Source organism: Callithrix jacchus, chromosome 8 (genome assembly GCF_049354715.1).
Source record: "Callithrix jacchus isolate 240 chromosome 8, calJac240_pri, whole genome shotgun sequence".
Classification (NCBI taxonomy): Eukaryota; Metazoa; Chordata; class Mammalia; order Primates; family Cebidae; genus Callithrix; species Callithrix jacchus.
The window spans coordinates 45,725,450-45,751,706 of NC_133509.1; the positions used below are offsets into that span (position 1 = coordinate 45,725,450).

Consider the following 26,257-nt stretch of genomic DNA (forward strand, 5'->3'; position numbering starts at 1 on the left):
TTCTCCTGCCTCAGCCTCCCCAGTAGCTGGGATTACAGGTGCCTGCCACCATACCCGGCTAATTTTTTAATTTTTAGTAGAGACGGGGTTTCACCATGTTGGTCTTGAACTCCTGACTTCAGGTGATCTGCCCACCTCGGCCTCCCAGAGTGCTGGGATTACAGGCATGAGCCACCACCATGCCCAGCCAGAATAAACTTTATTTGTAATAATCTAAGTAAAAGCCCACTAATTCCTTATGCAGAAAAAAAGGATTTTTTTGAGACAGGGACTTGCTTTGTTGCCCAGGCTGGAGTGCTGTGGCACGACCATAGCTCACTGCAGCCTCGACCTTCCTAGTTCAAGCAATCCTCCCACCTCAGCCTCCAGAGTAGTTGAGACTACAGGTGCTTGGCACCACACCCAGCTAATTCTGTTAATTTTTTGTAGAGACAGGGTCTCACCATATTGCCGAGGCTGGTCTCTAACTCCTGGGCTCAAGCCATCTTCCTGCCTCAGCCTCCTGAAGTGTTGGGATTACAGGTGTGAGCCACTGTGCCCAGTCAATTTAACTTTCATTTCAAAAAGACAGCGCCTCTCACATACTGCAACAGCCCTGTTAAATCAAGTTTAGCACAAGCTGCCTCCTTACATATTTTAAGTTTGACCTAAAGTAGGTGAACAGCCTGTAACCTACTCTTGTGCCAAACAACAAGTTTTGGTCAAAGGGGGCCAACTGTTCAAACCCTGTTCAAGTAAGGAAAACACTGAGCTGTAACCAGTCTGGCGGTTTCTGTCCCTCACTTCCATTTTCTGTATATCACTTTCCTTATTTCGTTCACAAATCTCTGAGCCTACTCTGACTCAGGAGGTTGCCCAGTTTACCAGTCGTACTTTGCTCGGTTAAACTCTATTTTTTTTCAGACAGTTTTGCTCTTGTTGCCCAGGCTGGAGTACAACAGCACGATCTCGGCTCACTGCAACCTCTGCCTTATGGGTTCAAGCAATTCTCCTGCCTCAGCCTCCCTAGTAGCTAGGATTACAGGTGTCTGCCACCACGCCCGGCTAATTTTTTGTATTTTTAGTAGCAACAGGGTTTCACGATGTTTGCCAGGCCGGTCTCAAACTCCTAACCTCAGGTGATCCACCTGCCTCAGCCTCCCAAAGTGCTAGGATTACAAACGTGAGCCACTGTGCCCGGCTCATGAAAATGATCTAATTTTGTGAAAACCTGAACAATATATGGGGGAAAAAATGGAAAATAAACACACCAAGCAGATAATTTATACTTTTCTTTATTCATTTGTATTTTAGAGTTCTCCACAATGAGCACATTATTTTAAAAACTCATCTCTTAAATAATCATACTAATTTTAAAGTTTTCCAAATAAATGTATATAGTATTTATGTTAAATATATATGCATAGAGGGGTGGGTGTAGTGGCTCACGCCTGTAATCCCAGCACTTCGGGAGGCCATGTTGGGTGGATTACTTGAGATCAGGAGTTCAAGACCAGCCTGCCAACATGGTAAAACCCCATCTTTACTAAAAATACAAAAATTAGCTGGGTGTGGTGGTGGGTACCTGTAGTCCCAGCTACTTCAGAGGCTAAGGCAAGATAATAGCTTAAATCAGGGAAGCAGAGGTTGCAGTGAGCTGAGATTGCACCACTGCACTCCAGCCTGGGCGACAGAGCAAGACTCCATCTCAAAAAAAAAAATACACACACACACAGGAAAAAAGACTAGAAAAAAATAAGAAAGAAACTTGTCAGAATGTTAGAGGTGGTGGTTTTTGTCTGGTGGGATTATGGGAAATTTTGAATGTTTAAAAATAATTTTTTTTTTATATGGAGTCTTGCTCTGTCACCCAAGGCTGGGGTGCAGTGGTGCGATCTCGGTTCACTGCAGCCTCTGCCTCCCAGGCTTAAGAGGATTCTTCTGCCTCAGCCTCACCCTCCTGAGTAGCTGGGATTACCGGTATGTGCCACCATACCCAGCTAATTTTTTTTGTATTTTTGGTAGAAATGGAGTTTCACCATGTTTCCTAGGCTGGTCTCGAACTCCTGACCTCAGGTGATCCACCTACCTCAGCCTCCCAACATACTGGGATTACAAGCATGAGCTACTGTGTCCAACCATGTTTTAGAAAATGTAGAAAAGTTTCTAAAATAAACATGTTTTTCTTCTACAGTAAAATTTTTAATAAAAGTAAAGGCATTTGCAGGGCGCGGTGGCTCATGCCTGTAATCCCAGCACTTTGGGAGGCTGAGGCGGGTGGATCATGAGGTCAAGAGATTGAGACCATCCTGGTCAACATGGTGAAACACTGTCTCTACTAAAAATACAAAAAATTAGCTGGGCATGGTGGTGCGTGCCTGTAATCCCAGCTACTCAGGAGGCTGAGGCAGGAGAATTGCCTGAACCCAGGAGGCGGAGGTTGCGGTGAGCCGAGATCGCGCCTTTGCACTCCAGCCTGGGTAAACAAGAGTGAAACTCCGTCTCAAAAAAAAAAAAAAGTAAAGGCATTTAAGAGCAGCATGGTTCTGCTGGGGTCTGTCTGCTGCCCATTTTATCTCAGCAATAGACCTGGCCCAGGTCAGGAGAGCAGGCAGACACCTTTCTTCCTGCTCAGGCCCCTGCCCTCTTTGTTTTTCTGCCCTGAGGTGGCTGTGTGGTTCTGGTGGCTTTTCTCTCTCATCTCGTCTTGGGCTCCGTTATCTTTGGGCAAACTTACTGATGAATGGTAGCACCAACAGGCTGGGGAGGAGATGTGGGTCAGTGCTAAGTTGAAAGGATATCAGTAAGGAGCCTCTTGCTATAAATAATGGACATCACTCATTAGTGTGCCATCAAGCTTCATGGTATCCACACTGTGTGCTCATATAGAATCCTACCAACCCTCTGTTTACAGATGAAACACGTTCACAGAGGCTGCATGCATGAATCTGTCTGTCCCTGTGTAGGCTTTTACAAAGTTTGCATGTTGTGTATCCCCAGCCCATTACCAGTCAATATCTGTTAACTGTTACCTCCTAAATTATTCTCTGATCTGCCTGCTTCTTGCCATTGACAGCACCACCTCCCCTACAAGCCTTACCACAAGGACCTTCTAACTAGTCTCCACCAGCCCTTCTGTGCCCTCAGATTGTCTTTCTGTGCAACAGCCACAGTGTTTGTTTGGAAATTTAAATCTGAACATGTCAACTTGCCTAAGCACCATTGCAGTGACTGCCCAAAGCCCTTAAGAGGGAGACAAAATTCCTCAGTGTGGCTTACGGGGCTCTGCACTGGTACCTCAACGCTTTCTCCTGCCTCACTTTTCCCTCTCTCCTCCCTCTGTTCCAGCCCCACTGACCCTCTTAGTCCCTTGTTCTATCTCCCTTCTATCACAGGGCCTTTGCATGTGATCTGCATTCTGCCAGGCCCATCCTGCTGGCTCCTAGGCCAGGTTAATTCCTCCTCATCTGTCAGAGCTCAGTACAGATGTTATCACTCTCCAGGTTACACCTTCATTAGACATTCAAATAGCACCTTCTACTTTTCTTCAAATAACTAAATGAGATTGCAATTTTATATTGATTTGATTAGTTGATTAATGTTTGTGTATTTTCCCACTAGATTATAAATTCCTTCCATGAAGGCAGGGAGGTGTCTCTTTTGTTCTTGTTTGTTTGTTTTGAGATGCAGTTTCCCTACTGTCACCCAGGCTGGAGTGCAATGGCATGCTCTTGGCTCACTGCAACCTCCGCCTCCCACATTCAAGCGATTCTCTTGCCTCAGCCTCTCAAGTAGCTGGGATTACAGGTACCCACCATAACGCCCAGCTACTTTTTTGTATTTTTAGTAGAAATGGGGTTTCACTATGTTGGACAGGCTGGTCTCAAACTCCTGATCTAAGGCGATCCACCTTCCTCAGCCTCCCAAAGTGCTGGGATTACAGGTGTGAGCCACTGCGCCTGGTCTTCATTTTTTACATTTTTTTTAATGGAGATAAGATCTCGCTATGTTGCCCAGGCTGGTCTTGAACTACTGGCCTCAAGCAGTCTTCCTGCCTGGGCTTCCTAAAGCACTGGGATTACAGGTGTGAGCCACCACACATAGCCCACTGGGCTTTTTCTAAAGCTTTCTTTTAGGAGTCAATGTGTTACTGCTGAAGTCAATATAATGAAAACAAACTCATCATAAAGGCAACTACTAGGAGACCTAGAAAGAAATACATAAAAAACATTGGTACCTGGAAAGTACGGGACATAAGTTAGTGTGAGTTAAATTCTCACCATATTGAGGAGATAAGAGATACTGTCTGATGGACAAATTCACGAAGATATTACATAAGGGGATAATGATAACCACAGGAGAACAGAAGGCAGAAGGTGTGGGTGAGGGTTCCCTCTGGGAGAGGAGAGAAATCACTGTTTTTCATTTGCTTGCCCTTCAGAGCTGTAAATGTTCTTTTCTTTTATTTTTTTAGATGGGTCTAGCTGTTGCCCAGGCTGGAGTGCAGTGGCCTGAAGACAGCTCACTGCAGCATCTACCTCTCAGGTTGAAACAATCCTCCCAACTCAGCCTCCCAGATTGTTGAGACTACAGGTGTGTACCACCATGCCTGGCTAATTTTTTGTTTTGTAGAGATGGGGTCTTGTCATGTTGCCTAGGCTGGTCTTGAACTCCTGAGCTCCAATGATCCTTCCACATTAGCCTCCTGTGTAGCCGGGACCACAGGCACCAGCTACCATGCCTAGCTAATTTTTAAAAAATGTTTGTAGAGACGCAGATTCCTATGTTACCCAGACTAGTCTCAAACTCCTGAGCTCAAGTGATCCTCCCACTTGGGCCTCCCAGAGTGTTGGGATTACAAGTGTGAGCCACTGTGCCCACCATTTTTTAAAATATTTTTTTTCCTTTTTTAAATGAAAAAAATTCCAAGACTGTGACAGCAGAACTTTATTATTATTATTATTATTTTTGAGATGGGGTCTCACTCTGTCACCCAGGCTGAAGTGCAGTTGTGCCATGTTGGTTCGCTGTGACTTTTCCCATGGAGGGTGTCCAGGTTCTTGGCGTTTTGAACAAGGAATTGGACAAAATGCACAAAGCAAGAAAAGAATGAAGCACCAAAAGCAGAGATTTATTGAAAATGAAAGTACAGGCCGGGTGTGGTGGCTCATGTCTGTAATCCCAGCATTCTGGGAGGCCAAGCTTGGGTAGATCACAAGGTTAAGAGATCCAGATCATCCTGGCTAACATGGTGAAACCCCATCTCTACTAAAAATACAAAAATTAGTCAGGCATGGTGGCATGCACTGGTAGTCCCAGCTACTCAGGAGGCTGGGGCAGGAGAATCGCTTGAACCCGGCAGGTGGAGGTTGTAGTGAGCCGAGATTGTGCCACTGCACTCCAACTTGGGCAATGAGTGAAACTCTGTCTCAATCAAAAAAAAGAAAGAAGGCCAGGTGCGGTGGCTCACGCCTATAATCCCAGCACTTTGGGAGGCCGAGGGGGGTGGATCACGAGGTCAAGAGATCGAGACCATCCTGGTCAACAAGGTAAAACCCCTTCTCTACTAAAAATACAAAAATTAGCTGGGCATGGTGGTGCGTGCCTGTATTCCCAGCTACTTGGGAGGCTGAGGCAGGAGAATTGCTTGAACCCAGGAGGCGGATGTTGCGGTGAGCTGAGATCGTGCCATTGCACTCCAGCCTGGGTAACAAGAGCGAAACTCTGTCTTAAAAAAAAAAAAGAAAGAAAAAATGAAGGTACATTCCACAGTGTAGCAGCTGGCTGAACACAGGGGCTCAAAAGCCCCTTTACAGAATTTTGGGGGGTTTAAATACTCTTTAGAAGTTTCCCATTGGTTACTTGGTGTACACCCTATGTAAATGAAGTAGTGGCCTGCAATCAGTCTGATTGGTTGTGCACAGCAATCAATCTGAAGTACTGTCAATTTCCCATCTGTGCCCCAGAACAGGGGACTGTTTGCAATGGCAGTAAGTAGCCTCTGGTCCTTTTGTTAGATAGGCGTGGAAAGTTGTGTTTTTTAAAATTTCAATTTAGTTCTAGGAAGTCAGAGTGAATCAGCCTTAGCTTCCCTGCTTCCAGACCTGATTCTCCTGCCTCACAAACTCCACCTGGGTTCAAGTGATCTTTCCACCTCAGCCTCCTAAGTAGCTGGAACCACAGGTGTACACCATCATGCCCAGCTAATTTTTTGTTCTGTTTGTTTGTTTGGTAGAGACAGAATTTCACCATGTTGCCCAGGCTGGTCTTGAACTCCGAAGCTCAAGCAGTCCATCCGCCTCGTCCTCCCAGAGTGCTGGGATTACAGACGTGAGCCACCGTGCCCGGGCCCATGTTTAAAATAATTACAGCTTTCTTCTGTTCTGATACTTTTTTTAAAGTTTAGAAATTTTCATTACAAAAGACTATACAAAAATACCCTGCCTTTAGAATGCAAGTTTATATGCCTAGAAATATTAGTCCTTGACACCTGTGTATAAGTGAGGTCTGCAGGTTTTCTCTGTATCAGGAAGTACAACAGGGGAGGGTCACGTGGTAATAAGCATGGCTTCCTAAGCAGTTGCCTTAGGGGAGCAGGCATGGTAGACTGGGCTTGATAAATTTGCCTTTACAAGCAGGCAAACTGCTTTTATAGGCCAGGCTGATAGCAGTTTACATTCAGACACACCTGGACTCTGGGGCACTGGTTCCATGGGAGCCATGGATAGCCAACCTCCGACTCCATCCACCAGCTGGGACTCTGCCCCCAGCAGTGCCACACTCTGGGCAAAAATCCCTGCCAGCCAGGGACCCTGCTTCTACGGAATTTGACCACAGCTTCTCGGAGCCAAGAGTGGATCTAGCCCCAGGAAGGTGGGATACAGAGGGATCTCAGGTGAGAACAACTCAGGTCCCGTTCCAGAGCTGGCCGTAAAGCAGTGATGAGAGCCCTGTACCCTTCAGGACCCCGGGCCCCTTCCTCCTCCCTGGCCATGGCAGCCTCTTGACCTTTGCTCATCTGAAGTTTATACCACTTTGGGCCCCAAATGCTGCTGAAAAGGAAACTGGGGCACGGCTCTAGTGTGCCGCTCACTGGCTGGCAGTGAGGAGCCAGGAGACTGGCGTTCCCGACACCAAAGGCCATTGATCTTTGCCCTTGCCCCTCCCTGGGAGCCTTGGCCCTCCTCCTGCCTTCCTCTCTTCCCTGCTGGCCTCTCCTGTTCTCTGTCTCCTCACTTCCCTCCGTGGCCCTGCTCTGAACCGGCGGTTTTTCACTGGTCCTTGCCCAGGCTAATCCTTCCATGCTGTCTTCAAGCCCTGCTTCCTGCACATCTCCCAGTCCGGACGGGGAGAACCCATGTAAGAAGGTCCACTGGGCTTCTGGGAGGAGGATAACATCATCCACAGACTCAGAGTCCAAGTCCCACCCGGACCCCTCCAAGCTACCCAGGTCCCGGAGACCCAGCCGCCTGACTGTGAAGTATGACCGGGGCCAGCTCCAGCGCTGGCTGGAGATGGAGCAATGGGTCGATGCTCAGGTGCAGGAGCTCTTCCAGGTGGGTAGAACAGGGGAGAGCAGGAGGAGATGGGGACCTGGGGCTGAGAACTTCACAGAAGCTGGAGGGCTGATGTGAGATGCTTCCGCGAAGGGAAAGCTTTTGTAACTGATGAAAGGAGAAAGCATCGGTCTGAAGTGCAGAAGTCTGCCTCCCTCTAGGCTTGGCTGTGCCTCTAATACTCTTTGTTAACTGGGGAAGGTCTTTTAACATCCCTAATCTATAAAATAGGACTGTTAGTGCCTGCTATGTCTCCTTTATAGGACTTTCTGAGGCTCAAATGAGATAGTAGAAGGGAAAATGTTTGGTCAGAGTATTTTTCAACATTTTATATCTCTATTTAGTCCCATCCTCAACACACAAACATGTCTAGAGCTACATTTTCTTTTCTTTTCTTTTTTTTGAGACAAAGTCTCGCTCTGTTGCACAGGCTGGAATGCAGTAATGCAGTCTCAGCTCAGTGCAACCCCCACCTGCCAGGTTCAAGTCATCCTCCCACCTCAGCCTCTTGAGTAGCTGGGATTACGGTGCGTGCCACCACACCTGGCAAATTTTTTTTTTTTGTATTTTCTTTCTTTTTTTTTTTTTTTTTGAGATGAAGTTTCACTCTTGTTACCCAGGCTGGAGTGCAATGGTACGATCTCGGCTCACCGCAACCTCCGCCTCCTGGGTTCAAGCAATTCTCCTGCCTCAGCCTCCTGAGTAGCTGGGACTACAGGCAAGCGCCACCATGCCCAGCTAATTTTTTGTATTTTTAGTAGAGACGGGGTTTCACCATGTTGACCAGGATGGTCTCGATCTCTTGACCTCATGATCCACCTGCCTCGGCCTCCCAAAGTGCTGGGATTACAGGCTTGAGCCACCGCGCCCAGCTGTATTTTCTTGTAGAGATGGTTTTTGCCATGTTGTCCAGGCTGGTCTTGAACTCCTGGGCTCAAACAGTCTGCCTACCTCGGCCTCTCATAGTGATGGGATTACAGGCGTTAGCCACCGTGCCTGGCCTAGAACTACATTTTCCGATACTGTAGCGATCAGCCATGTGTAGCTGTTTGATTTTAAATGAATTATAATTTAATAAAATTATTCAGTTCCCCAGTCACATGGGCCACATTGCAAGTGTTAAATGTGACTAGTGACTACTGTGCTGTCAGCACAAATACAGAACATTTTCCCTATTTCAGAATGGACAGCGTGGGACTAGAATGTCAAGAGTAACCAGAGTTAAGTGCCAATACCAGGACCAAAGTAATCCTTGACCCTGGCTCTGATTGACACCCCTCAGTACCACTCTGGGAAAAGGACAGGTCTTGGCCCCTGGTCACTGGAAATGGCACTTTCTTGTATACCTTCAAACCTGGATTCTAGAGAGGTAACAACTGCTGCTCCAGCAATAAGAATAACGTTTTGAACACTTAAATATTGGCTAGCCACAGTGCCAGGCACCAAAAATAACATGCATTCTTTCATTTAATTCTCCCCACAACTCCATTAAGCAGGTACTGGTTTTTTTTAGGCAGAGTCTTGTTCCATCGCCAGGTGCCAGGCTGGAGTGCAGTGGTGTGATCTCTGCTCACTGCAGCCTCCACCTCCCAGGTTCAAGCAGTTCTCCTGCCTTAGCCTCCCAAGTATCTGGGACTACCATGCCCAGCTAATTTTTGTATTTTAGTAGAGACGGGGTTTCACCATACTGGCCAGGATGATCTCGATCTCTTGACCTCGTGACCCACCCGCCTCGACCTCCCAAAGTGCTGGGATTACAGGCTTGAGCCACCATGCCCGGCCAGATCCTACGTTTTTGGGGCAGCAGGGCCCTGTAATTCCTGTGGGTAAGGGTTATCTGCAGTGCTAGGGTTGGAGGTGGAGAAGAATGACTGATGTGGACCAGTCTATCTTGAAACTAACTGGGTTGTGTGTCAGTTTGGTCAAGCTGTTGACCATGTCCCTTGTAGCATCCCAAGCATCTACTTCCCTTGCCCACTCATAAAGGGTGGGAGACGCCTTGGAGCTGGGAGGCAAACTGTCTTGGCCTGTGTCTGCTGGACACGTCCACTGTCCCTCACTAGTTCCAGCACCCTCTACTGGATCAGTTTCATTTTCAGATTGTTTGTTGTGCACTTGCATAAAGTCTCCAATTTCAGACACTCCAGGGCAAATCCTTCCAGGCATCAGGGAAAGACTGATGGTAGCTAAAGGACTTTGTTTTGCAAGATGAAAGTGGAGGGCTGGAAGTCATGCAGTAATAAATTTGTAACACAGAAAACAAGATATGTGGGAGGACCACTCCCAGGCAATGAGTGGAATAAAATGCCTGGCCCATGGTTGCCATGGCAATTGTCCAAAGGTGCCAGGTGGTGTTTTCTCTCCCAATCCCTGCTCTTCTCATCGGGAAGCAGTTAAGTGGCTGGGGAAGCCCCAGGTGGTTGGTCATCTTGGGTAGAGGTCAAGGCAGCACAGTCTTCAGCCTTACACCGCTCCATTCCAGTTCTATGCAGAGCCCCTGCCCACCCACCAGGGCTCTACCTCAAACACCCACCTTGGACAGCAGCAGTGGAAAAGCATCTAAGAATGCAGCACTTGTTTAGTATCATGAGGACAAACCTTCCTTTGTTGGAGGGCTCTACCTCTTCCTCCTGGATGTGCAGCCCAGTGTGGGGTCAAGTCTGGGGATGCAAACAGACTTGGGGTCCTGGAGCTCCTGTTGCCTGGAGGTAGAGCTTGGACTTCTAAGCAGGGACTTAAAAATGCATGGGTTTGTCCTATTTTATGGAGACCCTTGCCCAACATGCACCCCTTTAGTTACCATCCCCTCTATTTCTTCTTCTTTTTTTTTTTTTTTCCAAGACAGAGTCTCACTCTGTTGCACAGGCTGGAGTGCTGTGGCGCGATCTTGGCTCACCACAACCTCCACCTCCCAGGTTCAAGCAATTCTCCTGACTCAGCTTCCCAAGTAGCTGGGACTATAGGCATGCACCACCACACCTGGCTAATGTGTGTGTGTGTGTGTGTGTGTGTGTGTGTGTGTGTATTTTTAGTAGAGAATGGGGTTTCACCATGTTGGCCAGGATGGTCTCGATCTCTTGACCTTGTGATCCACCCGCCTCAGCCTCCCAAAGTGCTGGGATTACAGGTGTGAACCACCACGCCTGGCCTCTTTTTTCTTTTTGTGAGGTGGAATTTCATTCTTGTCACCCAGACTGGAGTGCAATGGTGCAATCTTGGCTCACTGCAACTTCTGCCTCCCAGGTTCAAGCAATTCTGCCTCAGCCTCATGAGCAGCTGGCATTACAGGTGCCTGCCACCACGCCCAGCTAATTTTTTTGTATTTTTAGTAGAGATGGGGTTTCACCATATTGGCCAGGCTGGTCTCAAACTACTGACTTCAGGTGATCCACCCACCTAGGCCTCCCAAAGTGCTGAGATTATAGGTGTGAGCCACCGCACCTGGCCTACCATCCCCTATTTCTTGTCACTTTAGAGCCAAACTCCTTAAAGGACTTGTTCACACTCACAGCCTTATTTACTTCTTCCCTGCCTATCATCACTCAATCCACTGGAATCTGGCTTCTGCTTCCACCACTCTATTGAGAGCTCCAGCCAAGGTCACCAGTCACTGCTTTGGGGATAAATCTAATGTTCACATTAGCAGGGGACACAGTTGACCACCTCAGAGTTTTGAAACATTCCTTTCCTGTAGTTTCCTTTTTGGTGTAGCAACATTTTAAGTAATGATTCTAAGGCCGGGCGCAGTGGCTCAAGCCTGTAATCCTAGCACTTTGGGAGGCCGAGGCGGGTGGATCACGAGGTCAAGAGATCAAGACCGTCCTGGTCAACGTGGTGAAACTCCGTCTCTACTAAAAATACAAAAATTAGCTGGGCATGGTGGTGCACGCCTGTAGTCCCAGCTACTCGGGAGGCTGAGGCAGGAGAATTGCTTGAACCCAGAAGGCGGAGGTTGCGGTGAGCTGAGATCGTGCCATTGCATTCCAGTTTGGGTAACAACAGTGAAACTCCATCTCAAAAAAAAAAAAAAAAAGATTCTATTAAACTTTTGACTTAAAAAAAGTATTGTCTGCTGGGCACAGTGGCTGACGCCTATAATGCCAGCAGTTTGGGAGGCTGAGGTGGGCAAATTGCTTGAGCCCAGGAGTTTGAGATTAGAATGGATAACATGGTGAAACCCTGTCCAAAAAAGAAAAATTAGCAGGGTGTGGTGGTGTGTGCCTGTGGTCCCAGCTACTTGGGAGACTGAGGTGGGAGGATTGCTTGAGCCTGGGAGGTCAGGACTGCATTGAACCATGATTGTGCCACTGTACTCCAGCCTGGGTGACAAAGCAAAAAAAAAAAAAAAAAAAAAAAAGATATTGTCAATGAATGTGTGAAACAAACATTTGTGTTTAACTTAAACAATTGTCAGTTCACCTGAGCCTTATTTCATTGCTGGTCTCCCTGGTGGATATGTCAGGAGTAAGGGGCCTGGGTATGGAGAAGAGGTAAGAAGGAGCAAGTCAGGCAGCATCTTCCAGGAAACCACCCTACATGACATAGAGTCACATGTTTCACGCTTGTTCATCTCAGTAGGGGTTTTATATACCTGTTTATTTTCTGAGAATTCAAAAATTATTTGGGGCAAGAGTATTTAGACTGTGATGTGAGCCCATATTGTCAACACCAGATTGCAGTGGCAGTCCTTTTTTTAAATTTTTTTGAGATGGAGTTTTGTTCTTGTCGCCCAGGCTGGAGTACAGTGGTGTGATCTCAGCTCACTGCAACCTCTGCCTATAATCCTAGCACTCCGGGAAGTTGAGGCAGGAGAATTGCTTGAACCCAGGAGGCAGAGGTTGCAATGAGCTGAGATCACACCACTGCACTCCAGCCTGGGCAACAGAGCAAGACTCCATCTCAAAATAAATAAATAAAATATGGCTGGGCACAGTAGCTCTTGCTTGAAATCCCAGCACTTTGGGAGGTAGAGGCAGGCAGATCACGAGGTCAGGAATTCAAGACCAGCCTGGCCAACACAGTGAAACCCTGTCTCTGCTGAAAATAAAAAAATTCGCTGGTCGTGAGGCCAGGTGCCCGTAATCCCAGCTACTCAGGAGGCTGAGGCAGGAGAATCTCTTGAACCCCAGAGGCAAGGTTGCAGTGAGCTGAGATCACGCCACTGCACTCCAGTCTGGGCGACAGAGTGAGACTCTGTCTCAAAAAAAAAAAAAGTGGCTGGGCAGGGTGGCTCACACCTGTAATCCCAACATTTTGGGAGGCTGAGGTGGGTGGACTGCTTGAGCCCAGGGATTAGAGACCAGCCTGGGCAACATGGTGAAACCCCATCTCTACCATAAATATATACATTAGCTGGGCATGGTGGTGATTGCCTGTGATCCCAGCTACTCTTGCTGGAGCCCGGGAAATTGAGGCTGCAGTGAGCCGTGATTACACAACTCCAGCCTGGGCTATAGAGCAAGAACCTTCTAAAAAAAAAAAAAGCAGTACACACTGAAAAATACCATTAGATTCAACTATGTAAACATATACACCTATTTCCCCAGCCGCACCCCTCCCACATAATACTTTAATCATATGTGGAATCTAGGGTTAATCTGAATTTAATAATTTTAAAATAGAGTTCTTAAATCAGTAACAAAAAACTGAAAATCCCAACAGAAAAATGGATAACGTGTCAGTTCTTGAAGTGTGGTCCAGTGACCCATGGAGGTTCCCAAGAACTCTTTCAGAGGTTCCGTGATTACTTTCATAGTAACACAAACATATATATATATATATAATTTTTTTTTTTTTTGAGATGGAGTTTTGTCCTTGTTTCCTGAGCTGGAGTGCAATGGCGTGATCTCAGCTCACTGCAACCTCTGCTTCCTGGGTTCAAGCAATTCTCCTGCCTCAGTCTCCTGAGGAGCTGGGATTACAGTCACGCACCATGCCTGGCTAATTTTTTGTATTTTTGGTAGAAATGGGGTTTCACCATGTTAGCCAGGCTGGTCTCAAACTCCTGACCTCAAGTGATCCACCTGCCTCAGCCTCCCAAAGTGCTGGGATTATGGGCATGAGCCACCATGTCCAGCAAGATTATTATTATTTTTGAGATAGTCTTGCTTTGTCAGCCAGGCTGGAGTGCAGTGGTGTGCGATCTCAGCTCACCACAACCTCCACCTCCCGAATTCAAGCAATTCTCCTGCCTCAGCCTCCTGAGGAGACATGGCACCACACCTGGCTAATTTTTGTATTTTTCGTAGAGACGGGGTTTCCCCATGTTGGTCAGGCTGGTCTCAAACTCCTGACCTCAAGCAATCCACCAGCCTTGGCCTCCCAAAGTGCTGGGATTACAGGCATGAGCCACTGTACCTGACCTGTTAATGTGTTCTTATCTTATTTGGGTAAATAGCAAAGAGTGCAATGAATGGATTGCAAGATAAGAGTGTGTTTAGGGCCAGTCATGGTGGCTAATGCCTGTAATCCCAGCACTTTGGGAGGTGGAGGTGGGAGTATCATTTGAGCCCAGGATTTTGAGACTTCTGTCTCTACAAAAAATAAAAAATTAGCTGGGTGAGGTGGACCTGTCGTCCCAGCCACTTGGGAGGTTGAAGTGGGAGGATCCCTTGAGTCTGGTAGGTCAAGGCTGCAGTGAGCCTTGATCATGCCTCTGCACTGCAGCCCGGGTGACAAAGCAAGAATTTGTCTCAAAAAAAAAAATTTTTAGTTTTGTCAGAAACCACCAAACTGTCTTCCAAAGTAGCCATACCATTTTGCATTGCCACCAGCAATGAATGACTTGAATGTTTCAATTTCCAACTCCCGAATGACATATGATGTTGAGTATCTTTTCATGTACTTACTATCCATCTATATGTCTTCTGTGGGGTGTCTGTTCATATCTTTCACCCAGGCTAGTGCAGTGGTGTGGTCTGCTCACTGCAACTGAAGCAGGAGCAGCTGCAAGAAACAGACCTCTGGAACACCGAGGTGTTTATTATTATTACAGCTTGGAGCCTGGCAACAATTTGTCTAAATGACCAACCTCCTCTAACAAAGAGAAGCTCTGCCTTCCTATAGGCTTACACTCTAGATATTACACATGAAAGAATCTTAGGTTCACAGCCTTAGAAATTACAAGTGAAGGGGTCTTGGGTTTACAGTTTTAGAAATCACATACGAAAAGGTCTTGGTCGATGGAGGAGTGGGGTGAGGGTTTGATCTTGTTTAAGTAAAAACAATGTCTTCTGGAAGGATTCCTTCACACCATGCCTGCTATTTACAGGAGGGTGATTTAGGAGGCGCCAGTCGGAGAGCCTTTTCTTCTATTGAAATGCAGTGTGGAAGTCAAGGAGGAGGTGATCCTAGATGCCTGGGTCTCCTTCCTTACCACCTCTGCCTCCCAGATTCAATCAATTCTCCTTCTTCAGCTGCTGGAGTAGCTGGGATTATGGGTATGCACAACCACACCCAGCTATTTTTTAATTTTCAGTAGAGACAGCATTTCACCATGTTGGCCAGGCTAGTGTCAAACTCCTGACCTCAAATGATCTACCTGCCTCTGGACTCCCAAAGTGCTGGAATTACAGGCACGAGCCACTACGCCTTGCTTTTTTTTTGAGACAGTCTCACCCAGGCAGGCTGAAGTACAGTGGCATGATCTTGGCTCACTGCAACCTCCACCTCCTGGTTCAAGCCATTCTCCTGACTCAGCCTCCCGAGTAGCTAGGATTACAGGCATGTGCCACCACGCCTGGCTAATTTTTGCATTTTTAGTAGAGACAAGGTTTCACCATATTGGCCAGGCTGGTCTCGAACTCCTGACCTCAAATGATCCACCTGCCTTAGCTTCCCAAAGTGCTGGGATTACAGATTGAGCCATCATGCTGGGTGAAGAATTCTTTGTTTATTTTGGAAAACAGTCCCTTATCAGATGTCTTCAATTTTTTTTTTGAGATGAGGACTCCCTCTGTCACCCAGGATGGACTTCAGTGGCACTCTCTTGGCTCACTGCAACCTCCACCTCCCAGTTTCCAGGTTCAAGCAATTCTCCTGCCTCAGCCTCCTAAGTAGCTGGGATTACAGGCAGCCACCACCATGCCTGGCTAATTTTTGTATTTTTAGTAGAGACAGGGTTTCACCATGTTGGCCAGGCTGGTCTCGAACTTCTGACCTCAGGTGATCCACCTGCCTTGGCCTCCCAAGTGCTGGGATAACAGGCATCAGGCACCTCACCTGGCCAAAATATAGTAAATGTTTAGTAAATTACTGTTGAATGGAAAACTGAATGGGTGTTCCGAGTGAGGAGAAAGTCTAACCATGGGAATTTGGAGAGAGGTGGGTTGAGTCCCTGAGTTACCTTCATTCCAGCACCAGCTGGTCAGGCCGCTCTGAGACCCATGTGATTTCCAAATAGGATCAAGCAACCCCTTCTGAACCAGAGATTGACCTGGAGGCTCTCATGGATCTATCCACAGAGGAGCAGAAGACTCAGTTGGAGGTAGGATGGGGGCTAGAAGCTGCCCTTGGGTCAAGGGGAACCCAGGAACTCAGGTTCTGCCTCCTTCAGTGGAGTGAAGAGAACCAATCCAGAGGGGAGAACTCTTAGAGATTGGTGGGAGCTTGTGGGAAAGTGCTGTGACTTGGGGGCCACTCTTTGCTCTTTCCTATCTAGGCCATTCTCCGGAACTGCCCCCGCCCCACAGAGGTAAGGGATATTCTGCTGGTCTGGGGTAAGAGGAGGCCCAATGGGGGAGGCAGCTAATGAAGAGGAGTATTTGAAGGGAAGGCTTGGCTGTGCCTTCTCCCTTCTTTAGGGAGACAGGGTCGGTGCAAGATTAGGGAGGGCAGGGAGGGGGTGGATTGTGACCCCCAAGCCTTGGTCTCACTCCTGGTTCTCCCTCAGGGTTTTATCTCTGAGCTGCTAAGTCAACTCAAGAAACTCCGGAGACTCAGTCGACCTCAGAAATAAGCCCGGGAGATCATCTTTAGCAGCCTCAGCATTACCAGGCCTGCCCTGACACTCCAGATCCTGACTAACAGGGAAACATCTCCTTGGGACACAAACAAGAAATGTGGACAAGGAGGGACATTTGCACACTCCTACTGTCTGTGTGCTCACAGCTAGTTTCTGTCAGCTGGGCTCTTTGGGAGAGGGCTGGCTGTTGTCCAATGCTTTCCCTGGCAGCCAAGTGGATAAAACCTTTAGGAGCCTCAGCTCAATGGAGTGTGGAACATATCTGTGCTAAGGGACAGGGGAGGGAGAGGATGAAGTGATACACAGGAAGGCCACAACCTGAGTCACTAGGCTGCACCCACATGTCATCCATCCATCCATCCCTCCAAAGGACTCAAGAATTCAAAGACAAAGGTCACAGCTCCACTTCAGAGAAATCACAATCTAGCAAGGCCAAGGGGCCAAGCAGACATCAGTTGCCTAAGGTACATAGCTTCCTGGCATAACCAACAAGAGGGAAGCCAGTGGCAAAGACTAATTTCAAATCCTAGAGAGGAAGTAACAGGAAAAACCTAGCTGGATCTGAGTCTCAACCACAAATGATGCAGGAGGTAGACCTCAGCCTGAGGGTTCTTTCTTGAGTAGGTTCCAGCCAGGGGTATGAAGAGAAACAGCAGAGGCATGAAAAGGATACATGCTGAGAGGCCAAGGGTCGGGTTAGGGTGAGTTACTGGGAGAGAGATGCTGAGACTGAATGGCAGGCAGGTTGGAGGGAGTCCTAGGAGGCGGGGACCTTTGCCAGTAACGCTGGAAGCATGGCGTGTGTGCATTGTTACTGCATGCATTATGTGAGTAGTAGAGAGGCTGAGAAACCCAACAAGGTGGGGCCTGGTGGCTAAGTGGGGCTGCCCAGAGCTGGAAGCACAGTTCAGTTTAATGAATGTGCATGCTTACTTCGTAAGAAACTACCAGAATGGGTAGGGCTGCTCCTGCCTGGAGAAGTTCATAGGATGGCTCAACCATTTCCCTTATTCCCCACAACTGTGCTTATAAGCCTGCTCTATTCCTGCCACCTCTCACTGGGACCAGGCTCATAGGGTTGTAGAAATGAGATGGTGGATCCAATGAATCAATATACTTTATTAGATCCACTAAGTGTCAAGGGAGAGCCCTGTGCCCTAGAGTCAGGTTACAGGGCTCACCTATAGATTCAGTCTGGTCTCTCCCCATCATGCCTCTCACTTCCAGTCTGGGCTTCTAGTAGGAGGGCCTCTACTTCTTTCCTTGGCCCTCACAGTCATCCTCTCGAATGGAGGATCTTTCTTCATTCCAGGGAAACCAACGCTCATATGAAGGGGCCTATCCATCATCAGTAGAGCCAGAGAAGTTCTCCCATTGGTCATCCTGTGGCTGGGCCCAGAAACCGGTGCTGCCTGCTGTGGGACTGCCTTTCCGGGAGAACCAGGGTGTCGTCAGTGCTCTTGGCTTGCACGCGGAGGGCAATAGGCAGATGTCTGGTGCTCTTTAAGCTCAAAGGCATCATGGCCTTCCCTGTGGAACAAAGGGATACAAGTTAGGGATCCAGGCAGCCCTTGAGCCCTCCCATAGGACATTCCACCTGTACCCACCGGAAGCAGCGGGCACAGAAGAGGTCACCATTGCAGCCAGCACAGCGCAGGGAGGCATCCTCATTGCAGATGCAGCACCAGGGGAGCTCTTCTTCCTCAGCCTCAGGCCTGGGGTCCATATCCTGGGCCTTCAGGGACCAGAGAGGAATGGAAGAAGTAAGGTACCCAGTGGGGTGGGGGAGTTGCTGGGAGAGCAGTCAGCCAGACAGGAAACAAGGCTGTGGGTGGCCTGGGAGTCTGCATCTGGGACATTTCTCACCTCAGGCCCTACCCTGTGGGGTCGAGAAGCCGGCTCCTCAGGGATGTTAAAGCCACTTGCCTCATCCAGGGCAGCTTCTTCAGTGAGCTGTGGACGAGATCAAGAGGTACCACTCCCTGCTCCAAGCCCAGGCCCCCCCACCTCCCAGTATTTCTGTGTTCTGTGGACTTAGCTTCTCAAACTCATCTTTTTCTTTATTTGTGGCCTGTGGCTGCTGATTCCCTATCTCAAGGAACCAGTGGGCAGGTCTGGGTCACAGGAACAAAGGAGGCCTGATGGGAACAGGGCTGCACAGTTACTGCCCACCCAGCCTCAGAGTGGAGGTGGGGCAATGAGGTAGAGAGATGAGATGGGGTAGCGGGTGGATAAGCCAGGCCCACCTGCTGCAGGACTCTCTGGATGGCTGTCTCCTCATCCTCGTCATCATCACTGTCTGGGAGGCGATAGTCCTGAAGGGTGACTTGAAGAGGGAGAGACAGGAACAGGGGAAGGGAGAGTGAGGGTGAGAGATTCTACCTGAGTGGCTGCCCTCCTGCCTCTCAGAAGTGGTTTGGTTCCCAGGGGCACTTATTCCAGAGCTGAGAAGCCTCTTCAGCCACCTTAATGAGACCTGTTTCTGCCTTCCCCAGCTGTACAGGGCTGGGCCATCACTGAAGCAGGCTTCAGGGTTGGGTTAGGGGCAGGAACAGAAGCCTCAGCCCCTGAATGGACTGAAAGTCTCCTGCCCTTATGGCTGCCCCGACTCCTCACCCACTGTTTTGCTCCACCACCTTCCTTGTGGCTCTGGGCTGGGCTCAGCAGATCTCTGGGCACAGGTACCCCCAACACCTCACTCAGCCCTGCCAGGGAGGCCTTGACCCAGGGACACCAGTGAGCAGCTGCTCCCCAGCCTTCACCTCTCTCAGGGTCCTGTCCCCGCAGCACAGCCAGTCGCTTGGCCAGGGCCAGGATCCGTTCCTGCCTTGTGTTCTCCTCCCGCAACTCAAGTGCTGCCTCAGCCAGCAATCTGCTCTTCTCTTCCTCCAGGGACCAGCTGGCCAGGCCCTTGGAATTAGTGTTCCCTGGGCCACCCTGGTTGAGGTCATTCTGGAGAAAGGCAGCTGGAAGGGGCAATGTCATCAGGGAGGCAGACACATTCCAAGATCTCCCCTCAGAAGCCATTGAGCCCATTTCTCAACCCTTTCTAACAACAGATCATCAGCTTTTTGATCAGCACTAGCACCTAATGGTTTCTATTACAAATAAAATCAGTATTCCTCCATTTTTCCAAATGTAAAAGGCTCGTAATCTTAGCCGTGTCTTTTTCAACTACATCCATCCCCATCTACCTGATGTTTTAACATTCTGCCCTTGGGGTGGGTGACCTATGGTTTGAAAATCACTGCCCTAAAGGATCGGCCTTTTAGGGCAGGATGAAGAGGTACCGCAGACAGCGTGCTAGGCGCTCTCTGTGCTGACACAGATCAGCATAGACAGGGCAATGGAGGAAGCTAAGAGCTTGTACATCACTGGGCAGGAAGCATTTTGCCAGACTAGGTGTGGCTCTGACACGGTCACCTTCAATTTAGCATTTCAGAGCAAGAGGTTTAAAATCAGTTTAGGTTTAAGTGTTGGTTCTGCAGCTTAATAGCTGTGTGACCTTGGTCAAGTTCCTCAAGCTCACCAGGCCTGTTTCCTCATTTATGAAAAAGAATAGTATATACCTTACAAGATTTTGGGTATTTTTTTGAGACGGAGTTTCCCTCTTGTTACCCAGGCTGGAGTGCAATGGCGCGATCTCGGCTCACCGTAACCTCCGCCTCCTGGGTTCAGGGAATTCTCCTGCCTCAGCCTCCTGAGTAGCTGGGATTACAGGCACGTGCTACCATGCCCAGCTAATTTTTTGTATTTTAAGTAGAGATGGGGTTTCACCATGTTGACCAGGATGGTCTCGATCTCTTGACCTCGTGATCCACCCACCTCAGCCTCCCAAAATGCTGGGACTACAGGCGTGAGCCACTGCGCCCGGCCTTTTTATTTTTTATTTTTTTGGGATTTTGTTTTTTTAAAACAGTATCTTACTATGTTGTCCAAGCAGGTCTCAAACTTCTGGGCTCCAGCTATCCCCCCTCCTGCCTCTGCCTCCTTAAGTGTTTAGGATTACAGGTGTGAGCCACCACACCTAGCCTCATGAGATTACTGAGGATATTCAATGAGAATGTGCCTCTAAGGCAGGATTTCTCAATCTTAGTAATTCTTCCCTGTGATAAGCTGTCCTGTGCCACCACAGAATTAGTAGCATCCCTGGTTTCTATCCTCTAGGTGCCAGGAACATTCTCTGAGTTGTGACAACCAAAAAGTCTCTAAATGTTGCCACAAGTAGCCTGGGGGGGCAAAATCATCCTTCATTGAAAAATACTGCTCTGACGCCTTCAGACAGCACTGTCCAATAAAATGTTCCACGATGATGGAAACATTCCATATCATGTTCTTTATCTGCGCTGTCCAAGATGGTAGATCTGAAGCCCATGTGGCTGCTGAGCACTGAGGTGTGCCTGGTGCTGCTAAATAGCTTCTGCCTCCTTATCAACATCATGACTGCAGAGAATATTCACTGAGCTCTCCCCGTGAGTCAGGTGTGGTCCCAAGCACTTACTGGTTTATCTCATTTACTCCTCATGACCTCCTTGTGAGGCAGGTTTTTCCATACATACTTTCATTTTACACATGAGGAAAGTGAGACTGAGGTCAAGTAACTTGTCCAGTGTCACACAGCTAATTTGTGGTAGAACTGGGAATCACTGATTCTAAAGCACTTAAACACTAGGCTTGCACTGGCTCCCTTTAGAGTAAGCACTCAGTGAATGGTCTTGTCATGTTTATCACTCTCTGATTTATATTCATCTCCCAAAGGGTGAATAGCAGAGCTGCTCCCATCTGGGGAAAGAGGTGGGGCAGGTTCCTGGGGAGCCAAGTGGAGGGGTTACCTGGGCCTCCTCCTTTCCAGCTGTCATCGATAGCCACCTCAGCTGCCAGCTGCGTTAGCAGATCCTGTGTCTGCTGGGCTTGAGTCCTGGTGTCTGGTGTGTGATGTGCCTGCCCAGATGAGGGAACCTCAGTGGAGAGCAGGGGTAGCCCAGAAGCAGTCTAGGTCAGGGATGGATGCTAAGGAGTTCTCAAAGCCCAGGAAAAGGAGACAGATCCAGGGCCCACATAACCAACAGGTCTGGCAGTCCCCAGTAGGACTGAGGGGCCACTCTTTCCTGCCCTACCTAATCCTGCTGTTTGCCCCTGGTCCCCTGGTCTGGTAACAGACCTGAGGATCAGGAGGTAGGGGTGGGAGGCTTTGTCAACGCCTTCAAACTACATAAAGCACAAAGGTTGCTGCAAAAGTAATTGAGGTTTTTGCAGTGAAAAGAAATGACAAAAAAAGCAATTACTTTTGTACCAACCCCAATACCTGTATCTGGGGTTCTGCTGGGTCCTCACCCTGGTTCCCCTACTTCTCTCTGAAGTATAACACTCACCGGCTGGGGTGTTTGAGAAGGTGGAACTCTGCCCTGCAATGCCGCAAGCCGGGCCTCCATTTCCTGGGTGGAAGGGATGGAACCCTGACGTTCATCCTTTAGCGCAGCCAGTCGTGCTTCTATCTCTGCCTGTGAGGGGACTAACTCTGCAAGTGGCATGGGAGGAGCCTTGTAAGGGCCAGAGGCATCTCAGTCCCAGAAGCCCTGGACTGTGTCCTCTAGGTATCCCCACCTGCCTCCACTCACTGGGCTTGTTCTCCTGGCGGAGTCGTGCAAGGCGCTCAGCAATGATCTGGTCTTGCTGTGTCAGTCCCCGGCTCTGGGAAGTGCTGGACTTCTGCTTGGCTTCCAAGGCTGCCACACGCCTGGCAGGATATGAGATAGAGCCTCTTGAAGAAGGCAGAGGGGAGGAGTGAAGATACCCACTCCCTGTTTCCCACTCAAATCAAATCCTTTCTGGACACCTAGGGAGGCCTCCAATGGGCAATCTTCCGTGGCCCTGACTCATGTCACCCTGCAGCCCAACTTGGCTGACCAGCCAGAGGGTCCAGCTGAGAGCAAGCTCTACCAAATTCCTGTCCTGGGGAGAGGGCTGATGAGCTGCTTTACCAGCCCAAGAGGGCAGTCAGGAACCAGAGAGGAGAGCCTTCTCCTGATTCTGTGCTCATTTCATCTAAAAGATGTGGGAGAAGGTCTTTCCCTATGGCTCCCTTAACCCTTCCCCAACCCTCTTTGTCTTTTTCTCTTTACCACTTACTTCTTATAGTTCTGAGGTGGTGACCACTTGGAGGCATTGGCAGGAGAAGATCCTCTACAGAGAAGAAATCTAGTGTTAGAGATCCTGCCATCCCACTAGGCAGTGCCCCCCACTCCAAACACTTCCTGGGCTGACTCTCACCACAGAGTACAAACCTGTAAAGGCTGACCAGATGCCCACTACCACACTTGGCTGAACGTTCACCCATGCCTGCCTCTCACCTGGTCAGGACTTCATGGCACTGCTTGCAGACTTTCTGTTGGGTGTTCCCAGTCCGAGGCACTGCTGCACTGAAGCTTAGGCAGCCGGAACAGAAGGCCCTGCCACAATTCTTACAGCCATACTACAAGAAACATAAGCGGGAAGATCTACCTCTCACCCACCCCTGCAGGTTGCTCCCAGGGAATCTCCAAGCACACACAGAGAGAAGGCACTGAAGTTATGACCAGCTGCTGGGAGGAGGAAGAGGAGTAGGGCCGCTAAGGCTTAGGGAGAGACAGGAGTGGAGGGTAAAGCAATTCCTTGGCTTCCAGTACCTTATTCAAGCCAAATAAAGCTTTATGCAAAATTCCTACCATGCTTTCTACCCTGTCTTCAATTCCCTGACCCAGGGGTGTAGAAGACAGATAGATAAAGCCCAGTATTTCAGGCCATTGGCTCTTCCACAAAGGAGAATCAGAGGTCAGAGCCCATGCCTCCCCGGCTCTTGCAGAGATGAAGGGAGGCTTGGCTAGGGATGGGATAACAATAGCCTCCATTTATTAAGCACTTACTGTGTGCCAGGCACTAAACCCAGTACTTTGCATTCATCATGTGATTTATTACTCACAATTTACATATATTATTTTACTAAATCTTGATACCTACCGTGATTATCCTTATTTAGAGGGGGCAGAGAGGTTACATAACTTATCCAAACCAAGGTAACCCCGTCAACAAGACAGCAGAGCTCAGGTTTGAACCCTGACTCCAAAATCCAGGTTGGTAAACGCTACACGGTCCTGCCTTCCTTCCTGATATTAATTTACTCCATCTGGTACCGTCATCTCCTGGTCAGAATCCCTGGCCACAACCGAGGCAGAGGGAACCTGCGGTTTACTGGAGGAATCTGGCAAGTCTGTGATAAGGACAGGACAGCTAGCCTTCGCCGTGGTGCCCTGGAGGCAGGAGGAAGTGTGGTAATCAAACTCAAGCCACCTGGAGAAGGGCAGGCTGCGGGATGGGGAAAGTTTCAGAGCAGAGAGAGTAACGGGCTTGGTGTGATGGACACCGAGTAGCGGAGGAGCAAGGTGTCTAGAAGAAAACTGCCAGATGATACACTGAGCAGACAGAAAAGAGTAGCTTTAAAATACGACGGAGCGCGCTTTACAGTTTATAGGGAACTCTCACCTCCAGCACTTCAGTGGACCCTCACATAAACCCCGAAAGCAAGGGAATGTTAGCCCATTTTGCAGAAATGGAAACAGAAGATCAATGACTTCATCAAAACCACACAGCTGGAAAGAGGCCGTAAGACCAAGTCTTTGGACGGCAAGTCCCGCGCTTTTCCCTCCACTCCTCCCTGGCCCTGCAGCCCTCGGGGAGAGAAGACTCGCCTCCTTCTTGAAGAGGGTGAACTTGACAGCGCAGCCGTAGCACCTACTCTCCATGGTGGCTCCCAGCGCCGCAAGGTCTGAAGAGTCACGCTGGCCAAGTCCTGGGCCCCTTGGACCCTCACTCCAGCTCCGCCCTTCCCTTCCCTTCCCTGCCCTGCCCTGCCCCTCCCCACACGCCCACTAGCACCGTCCGGCCGCAGCCTGGAGAAGGGAATCCGGACGCTCAACCGCAGCCAGTGTACCGCAGCAGCGGGAGCGGGTGCTGCTGGGAGTCGTAGTTCATTCACGACTGCCGGCCTTCCTTAGAGTTAGTCAATCCTGACCCAGAACACAATTCCCAGAGGGCTAGGCGCCACTCGGAGCCGGCAGTCCCCACGCGCGCTTAGACTCCTGGGAGTTGTAGTACGATTGCGTCAAGCGGGAACCATGGCAGTGACCAAGGAGCTCTTACAAATGGACCTGTACGCGCTGCTAGGCATTGAGGAGAAGGCGGCAGACAAAGAGGTGAGAACAGTGGCGATGAAGGCTGATCCTGAGAGGCCCGGTGGCCCTTCCTGTCCTGGCGCCTCGCCCGCGGCTGACATCCGCTCTACAGGTTCGGTCGGGTCCTGGGCGGGGAGCGAGGGTCGGCCCTATGGCCTCCGCAGGCGGGCTCCTAGACATTTCCTGGACAGTACGACGGCCTCAAGAGGAAGCGGGGCCCAGAGAGCTCTTCGCGCCGCGCGGCTGTGCTCTCCCTGTGTGCCCGGGTGAGGCTGCAAGGGAACGCTAGCGTCCTCTGCGCCTGCGCAGTCTCGGCCTCCGGTTTTGCTTGTCTTGGCTGTTTTTTTTATAAAAAAAAACAACAGTCTGGGTAACAACCGCGAAACTCCGTCTCAAAAAAAAAAAAGAAAGAAAGAAAAAGGAAATTAGTGCCCACTAGACCTGGTGCAGTGGCTCACACCTGTAATCCAGCACTTTGGAGGCCAAGGTGGGCAGATCGTGAGGTATGGAGTTCGAGAGCAGCCTGGCCGATATGGTGAAACCCCGTCTCTACTAAAAAATACAAAAATTAGCCGGGCGTGGTGGCAGGCGCTTGTATTCCGTACTCAGGAAGCTGAGGTGCCTCGTTTCAGTCTCTCCTGCAAGCTGATTTAATTTCTCCACTTAGAACCTAGGGCGAAAGAAAGGTCAGATCTCAAGGCCTCTCAACTCTCTTTACATGCCTTCTTGCCAGTGTGACCGATGGCCCTGCTGTCTTGTCTTTTCCACTCTAGCCCATTGACTCTGTTCCAGTAGCTGATGCCCTTCTCAGCATGTTAGTTAGTGGGCTAAAAGCAGGAGCATCCGAAGTTTAAAGCAGATGGCCTAGAGTTCCATGCTACCTTAGGTGTTGTTAAATATGCCAGGGAGTGAAACACTGATCAAGATGGACTTAAGATTTCTGTTACCCACCCCCATCATGGTGATAGTTTTAACAATATAGGAAGGAGAGGTGTTCATCAAATGAAAATAGTGCCCAGTTGAGCCGAGATCGCACCACCGCACTCCATCCTGGGCGACAGAGCAAGACTCCATCAAAAAAAAAAAAAAAAAAAGAAAAGAAAAAGAAAGAAAATTAGTGGGCTGGGAGTGGTGGCTCACACCTGTAATCCCAGCACTTTGGAAGGCCGAGGCGGGCGGATCACCTGAGGTCAGGAGTTCGAGACCATTCTGACCAACATGGAGAAACCCCGTCTCTGCTAAAAATACAAAATTAGCCAGGCATGGTGGTGCGCGCCTGTAGTCCCAGCCGAGATTGTGCCATTGCACTCCAGTCTGGGTAACAACAGCGAAACTCCGTCTCAAAAAAAAAAAAAAGAAAGAAAAAGGAAATTAGTGCCCACTAGACCTGGTGCAGTGGCTCACACCTGTAATCCCAGCACTTTGGAGGCCAAGGTGGGCAGATCGTGAGGTCTGGAGTTCGAGAGCAGCCTGGCCGATATGGTGACACCCTGTCTCTACTAAAAAATACAAAAATTAGCCAGGCGTGGTGGCAGGCGCTTGTAGTCCGTGCT

General features: G+C 49.2%; 3 protein-coding genes across 6 annotated transcripts in view; 2 read left to right on the forward strand and 1 right to left on the reverse strand.

The window, feature by feature from the left end:
* Positions 1–6,655: 6,655 nt before the first annotated feature.
* Positions 6,656–16,624, forward strand: PPP1R14D (protein phosphatase 1 regulatory inhibitor subunit 14D). The gene is made up of 5 exons (XM_054239723.2): positions 6,656–6,874; positions 7,269–7,535; positions 15,937–16,020; positions 16,195–16,227; positions 16,426–16,624. The coding sequence occupies exons 2-5, from the start codon at positions 7,281–7,283 to the stop codon at positions 16,489–16,491; spliced, it is 438 nt and encodes a 145-aa protein (XP_054095698.2). The 5' UTR covers positions 6,656–6,874; positions 7,269–7,280; the 3' UTR covers positions 16,492–16,624.
* A 972-nt stretch (positions 16,625–17,596) lies between these two features.
* On the reverse strand, positions 17,597–24,938 carry ZFYVE19 (zinc finger FYVE-type containing 19). Of its 3 annotated transcripts, XM_003733938.5 has the most exons (12): positions 24,681–24,938; positions 23,715–23,838; positions 22,848–22,969; positions 22,627–22,680; positions 22,116–22,234; positions 21,870–22,015; positions 21,330–21,438; positions 19,260–19,463; positions 18,744–18,823; positions 18,364–18,450; positions 18,105–18,232; positions 17,597–18,027 (listed from the first exon to the last, which is right to left on the reverse strand). In XM_003733938.5, the coding sequence occupies exons 1-12, from the start codon at positions 24,803–24,805 to the stop codon at positions 17,949–17,951; spliced, it is 1,377 nt and encodes a 458-aa protein (XP_003733986.4). In that variant the 5' UTR covers positions 24,806–24,938; the 3' UTR covers positions 17,597–17,948. The 3 variants fall into 3 exon arrangements, with proteins under 3 accessions (XP_003733986.4, XP_009003791.3, XP_054095697.1); XM_009005543.4 differs by lacking the exons at positions 23,715–23,838; positions 24,681–24,938 and adding an exon at positions 24,222–24,431; XM_054239722.2 differs by lacking the exons at positions 19,260–19,463; positions 23,715–23,838; positions 24,681–24,938 and adding an exon at positions 24,222–24,431.
* DNAJC17 (DnaJ heat shock protein family (Hsp40) member C17) overlaps positions 24,621–26,257 on the forward strand; it is a 50,200-nt gene continuing 48,563 nt past the window's right edge. For both annotated transcript variants that reach the window (XM_002753533.5, XM_078334346.1), the window contains exon 1: positions 24,621–24,725. In XM_002753533.5, the coding sequence (XP_002753579.1) occupies positions 24,648–24,725 (78 nt within the window). In that variant the 5' untranslated portion in view covers positions 24,621–24,647. The remainder of the gene's footprint in view (positions 24,726–26,257) is intronic.